General features: G+C 41.0%; 1 protein-coding gene across 1 annotated transcript; it reads left to right on the top strand.

The window, feature by feature from the left end:
• Positions 1-3,665: 3,665 nt before the first annotated feature.
• Positions 3,666-5,885, top strand: LOC148734275 (uncharacterized). The gene is made up of 2 exons (XM_088754615.1): positions 3,666-3,905; positions 4,208-5,885. The coding sequence occupies exons 1-2, from the start codon at positions 3,701-3,703 to the stop codon at positions 4,744-4,746; spliced, it is 744 nt and encodes a 247-aa protein (XP_088610741.1). The 5' UTR covers positions 3,666-3,700; the 3' UTR covers positions 4,747-5,885.
• Positions 5,886-6,370: the final 485 nt, after the last annotated feature.

Below are 6,370 nucleotides of genomic sequence, written 5' to 3' on the forward strand. Positions count from 1 at the left end.
GGGATAAATAAGTGGTTGAGGAGCCACAAAACAAAACAAATTCATGATCAGCTGGCGCAGCGTTTCGCGAACCAGTCGGAGTGGATATTGTGGAACGACATCCTCCAAGCAAGTTTACTTGGGCTTTTGAATGGTGTCCTGTCCGTTTCAAACTCTGCAATTGCGGGTAATGTTGAAGTTTCTGAATTGATCAGGGCTGGAATGCATTCAGTTCGTCCCCGCGATGAATTGGACGGGTAAAAAGAACTAGGATTACTCTCGTTCGATGAACTCGAGTCTGCAGCGATGTCATTTCGGCCGCCTTTGGTTATGTTTGTTCGTTTGCTCGGATGATTTGGTAGTAAACGCGACATTTTTCAAGATGATCGATATCTGTACTCGCTTCAACGGAAAAACACAAACCGCCTAAATTCAAACCTACATAAATTATCGCTGCAGCTGTCAACACCTGAAGTGTGGACGGCTGACCTCGAGGACGGTAATATTAGGCGCGGAGGACTGGGCCGAAACCGACGTTCTTAGCGAGAAACTTTCTACGTTAAGGAGCGGGTTGTTTGAACGGAGGACGGCAGCGAATCTGAAGTTTCTAGCTCTGTTCGTAAATCATGGCATATTTTAAAAAGACTCGCGAAATGATTGTTATTGCTTACGAAGAAAATCTACTGACCGACGAAGTGTTCCTGTTTCTGTACGAAGCTGATAAGCCAGTTAACTTAGAGCTGCCATACTACGAGTACGAAGAATTTAACTTATGGCTGAACATTTATGGTGAATAGCAGTAATTTACGTGATACATGGAGTGAGCAAAATAATTCTGGAAACAGATGTCAGAAAATTCAATTTCATTCAAGTTTAGTTGACATATTCGCCATCACTGCGAAGCACAGCAAACAAACACTCATTCGCGATGGTATTTTACACTTCAATTTTTTAACTTTTGTTTATCAAAACAAGAAATAACAGTAAGGATAGCCTTTTCAATTGAAAAATAATGAATTTTAGCAGAAATGCTCGTCAAATGTGCTTACGTTCACTTGTGGACGGCAAAACTCCAATTCAGAAGTCCTCGACACAACTGGACGGCAACACGTGTTGTGAAGACATGCGCAATACAGTCTACACGTGTAAAATTACTTCCGGTCAGCCTTCCTCTGAAACAGCCGTCCAGGTATCTTACATCCTCGGAGACCCAGGGGTTGTGGGTCGATTTCAAGTTAGGGCATGAAGAGCCCCTGGGGACATTGTCTTACAAGACTAGTTCCAAACGGTCGCAGTCGTTTTGCCATCTGATTGGTGCCAGAAAATCTTTGTGTTTTTCTGCCCAATCAGAGTGAAGTGTCCTTTGGAGTCCTTTCGTGTGTTGTAACACGGACAAATACTAATAGCTCAGTTGCTCGCTATACCTTGGGCCGTGCGACGGAGATTTGCATGAGGTGAAAAGTTTCAGTCTCAGCACACAATGTAAAGCCTTGGTCAAACGGCGCATGATATTCGATAATAGTTGATTCTCTTCAAACTATCATCAACTATCACCAACTATCATTCGCATGGTCAAACGGCCAAAAAAGTTCGTGATAGTTGATGATAGTTCACCGGCACTTGCGCGAGCAAAGTCACGCGAGCAGCTAGTTCCAGGCTCTTCCCCCGTAAAATGTGAACACTGACATGGCTTCGCGTGAGTCAAACTAACTTGTTGAAGTATGAATTTATCACAACGAAAGAGGGCGGCAGCTTGCTTACTAGTAATCGATTTGTTGGAGGAATGTACGGAGGATGAATCTGGAGAGCGTTGGTGGAAGAGAGGACGGACAAGGGAATGGATTAAAAAGAGAAACGAAAGGGGGATGTTGAAATTAATTGAAGAATTGCGAGTGGAGGACACTGCCGCTTTACAAGGAAATGTTGCAAATGAACTTTGAAATATTTCAGGAAATATTTGCCGCTGTCGGGCCTGAGATTAAACCGGGCCATTTTAAACGAACCCGCTGATTTTCGGGGAAAACAGCTGACCAAAAACTATCATGAACTATCATACGAGTGGTCAAACGAGAAAAAACTATCATTGACTATCATGAAGAATTTGAACAAGCTCAAAATGAATGATAGTTGGTGATAGTCGATGATAGCGCATGATAGTTGGTGGTCAAACGGAAGCGCGCACTTCAACTATCATCGACTATCATCAACTATCACCGACTATCATGCGCCGTTTGACCAGGCCTTAAGAGAAATCGATCAGATTGTCCGCGAAAATCTTACCGGAAATTATACTGAATAGTTTCGCAGGTATCACTAAAGAACGTGTTTTAAAGTTTGCGAGGTTTGTATACAACACGATGGTTGCAGTCATTGATAGGTCGCTTTAAACGTTAACCGAGATTTAAGCTTACATCTTTTCTAGATATTTTGCATAATTTGCTGTGACTGAAACTTTTCCAATCCCGTGAAGTCATTTCGTCGCACGGGCCACGCAGGTATGTCGAGCAACTGGTACTTGCGCAACTTTCTGCGCGTGCCAAAATCTAATCTCATCTTCGCTTGAAAAAAAAAGAAAAGCAAAGCGTGGAGACTTTTGCTTTTTAGATGTGACTAGATGACCCTGCACTATTAAGCTGACATTTGCAATAAAGCAAACCCGCCCTTTCCACCCATTATTTCTTGGTCTTTGGTTTTGTTTTCCCCATTGAAAGCAGCATCGGATCGATTCCCAATAATCAAAGGTATTTAACTTGGTCTTCAACAATCGACAGAAAAGGTGAAATGACAATGATCAAGGGACTAGAAGAGAATCCGTGGCCTTCTTAGCTCAAGAATTTCAACACTCTAGGCAGCATTTGAAAGATTAAACTCTTTCCAAACCCCTTCGGTAACTGCCCGAAAAAATCTCTTCTTTCCACGATGTTCTCGTTTGTTCAGATTTTAATTAGCTAACCGAAAACACAGCTAAACTTTCTCTAAGCGCTTGCTGGAGGTCGTCCACGAACTTAAGCCGTATTGTGAACGACTTAACTACAGAGCGAAGATTAGATTTTGGCGCGCACAGAAAGCAGAAAGCTACGTAGGCGAAAGCGCCCGTTGCTCGACATACCTGCGTGGCCCGTGCGACGAAATAACTTCACGGGATGGGCAAAGTTTCAGTCACAGCAAATTATGCAAAATATCTAGAAAAGATGTAAGCTTAAATCTCGGTTAACGTTTAAAGCGACACACAACATTTAAACTACATTTAAACTACAACATTTATGTACATTTGCCTGCCTAATACAGACACCTGTTAAATGAACAACAGACACTTTTCCTTGACTCCTGTAACATTTTCTCAGACAAAGTTACCCTCACCTAATTACCAAACCTTCTATTGTAAGTTAATTTTTCTTTCTTAATAAGAGGCCATAATTGTCAACTATGATTTAAATAAATGTAGTTAAAGTTGCCCGAGTGAAAATTTGTCTTTGCTGAATATAACTATTTATTAATCACCTGTGATCACAATCACTCACACACTCACACTCTTTGTTCCTATGAGTAGAGTATTTAAAGGCTACACCTGTGATCACAAATGAATACTAAATTTATTATAAGTTATCTTTAGTTTATTTGCTCTAACTGCAAGGCTTGTAACTCTCTATTCTACTTCCTATGACCTTATTTTATTTGATGCAATGTGATATATATTCAGAAATGCTAATGAGAATATTTCATGTTGTTTGTTTTTCAGGCAAATGTTTTATATCAACATCATGGTTGGGATGTTGTTGTTTTGTACTTCAATAAACATGGTACTGGTACATCTGTACATACTTATGGCACGCCCGGTGCTGGGCTAAAATTTGTGGGGTCGGATAAAAGCAATGCATCAAAATATGGTAGAGTAACCACAAAGCTCTTCAAACAATTTGCCAAAGGTAAGTAAAAATAGCAATAATGATAAAAATAATGATATTGATAATATTGATAGATCCCAGTGATAAGAAAAGTCCTTGAGATCTGGGGTTGCAAGTATTACATGTCATGTCCTATTCAACTGATTTTCTAAAGGAGGTATAAGAGTGTCTTGCATTTTTTTATAGTATTGTCCCTTACAATGCTGACTAACACAGAAAAGGTAACAAATTATCACTTTAAGATGGACAAAATGTACTAACTGAATTTAGTTTAGATTTTCTTGGAAAATTACTTATACTGTAAACGTTATTTTTCTGTGTAGACGTTCATGGCAGTGATAATACCATGGATGATGACCTTGACGATCCATCAGTTACTGTCAGTTTTGGAAATGATACAATGTCCGTAATTTTTACTGGTATCGCACTAGAAGGTGGGAATGGTACCACAGAGAATCCAGCAGATCAGACTGGGGGACTAGATGGGTGTCAGGCAGGTGGTGTGGGGCATGGGCAGTTGGCCAGTGTGGGTGTTGGTGCTGGGTGTGGACAAATGGCTGGTGTGGGAGGTGCAGCAATTGGCAATGGGAGTCAGGCATATAGCGCAGGGCATGGGTATGGGCAAATGGCTAGAGTGGAAGGTGCAGCAATTGGTAAGGAGAGTCAGGCAGGTGGTGCGTGTCATGGGCAGATGGCTGGTGTGAATGTCGGTGCTGGGTGTGGGCAAGTGGCTGAAGTGGGGGTGCAGCAATTGGCATTGGGAGTCAGGCAGGTGGTGCGTGTCGTGGTCAGGTGGCTGGTGTGGGTGGTGCTTCAGGTGGCAATGCATGTCAGTCAAGTGGAGCTGGGTGTACCCAAGTGACTGATGTGAACACAGCGACAAATAGCAGTGGGAGTCTGGTAGGTGACGCTGAGGATGGGCAAGTAGCAGCAAAGGAGGGTAATGGAGTGGTTTATGTTGTTGATGGCGAGATTCTCTCTGTTGGTATTGTAGACGAAAATCGTGTGACGCTTCATGGCCATAAAATTGAAAGAGGGTTTGCTTGTGTTTTAATTACTTACATAAAAAAGCCAACTGTGCCAGCACCAGTAATTTTGGGCGATCCTGAAGAGAACAGTGATCTACAGAAAGGGATGTTCTTTGTCTTACCTATTTCCAACTTGTTTAGGTGCGAAAAGTATATCGCGCGAGACAAAGTAGTGTTACGTGCATACCACAGATCAAAAAATGTTAGCGACAAATGAGTAAAGCTTGATTTAAAAGAGGGTCTTGAGTAATGAAGTAGTGATTGCTTGTGTACATCTCCGGGAATAGGGATTCCAACTCGCACACAAACCAAAAAGCCCTTTTTATAGCGTTTTTGGTCATTCATCCAGCCTCGATAGACAGCATTTGGTTTGCATCCGATGGAAAACAATTAACGCAGTAGCTAATTCGCAGAAAAGCCCGTTTATTAACAGTCTCTTTTCCACCATAGATATTTTGCCAGCATTTGACCTAGATATACTGCCTTTGAACTGCACAAGAGAAAATACGTGACGCAGTTTTTAGCGCATAGGTTGTAAATAATTGCTATCATTTGACGGGGATCTGTTATGTTCGGGATGCATAATCAAAAATGCAACATATAAACAACGCCCATTTTCAGCAAGATTTGCAGTAATATTTGTCAACGGAAATTATCCGTTCCAAGAAGGGAATGGTTTAACCGAGTGCGACGCTCGGAGAAAACGACTCCATGAGGAGGAAATAGTGTCCAAGGACAAATATTTAACAATTATTCCACGAGCGCGCGTTGGATATGAGATGATAGATAGCCAACGAGGCGCGAGTGGAATAATTGTTTTATTAAAAAAAAGCCCCCAAGACAGACAAATCTTCTCGACTTTATTTTGTAAGAAGAAACCCGATGTTACAATGTACAGATATTAGATTATGGTATATTGGCTCATATACCATAATAGCTAAGCCAATAAAAAGTCTTGAATTCCATTGTCCAATGATCCAGTTTTTAATAATAATGGATATGTTATTTGCCAAATTGAGGCTACTTTGTTTTTATCCTAGACAATTTTCTTACACAAGACCGCTCATGTTGACAGACCTTTACTTCAACCTCTCAAACGTCAAAGTAATACTTCAAAAAAAGACAATGCAATTAATGATTTGGAAGAAAAGTGTTTGTTACTTGAAAGCCGAGTCCTGTCATAAGAGCAAGAAAATGCTTCTTTAAAGTTGGCAATAACAATTATTACGCGAGAAAAGAATGAAGTGAAAAACAATCAACCACAATCACGTGATTAGTCAGTTGAAAACCCGCAGCAGAGAAGTACAAATGCAAAACATAATGAAAAAAGAATGCCCAGCAACATAACTCAAACCCGTAACAGATTTGAAGCTCTTTGAGAGGAAGATCGAACAGAGAGAAACAGAAGCGATCAAAATGGAAATAGCGTTGTCACTGGACACATTACATCTCCTTCGT

Source organism: Stylophora pistillata, chromosome 3, assembly GCF_964205215.1.
Source record: "Stylophora pistillata chromosome 3, jaStyPist1.2, whole genome shotgun sequence".
NCBI lineage: Eukaryota > Metazoa > Cnidaria > Anthozoa > Scleractinia > Pocilloporidae > Stylophora > Stylophora pistillata.

Bases quoted from the DNA above. Each gene is read 5' to 3' on its own strand.
- LOC148734275 (XM_088754615.1), top strand. From the start codon at position 3,701: ATGTTGTTTGTTTTTCAGGCAAATGTTTTATATCAACATCATGGTTGG. The intron at 3,906-4,207 runs GTAAGTAAAAAT...TTTTCTGTGTAG, and splicing joins CTTCAAACAATTTGCCAAAG to ACGTTCATGGCAGTGATAAT.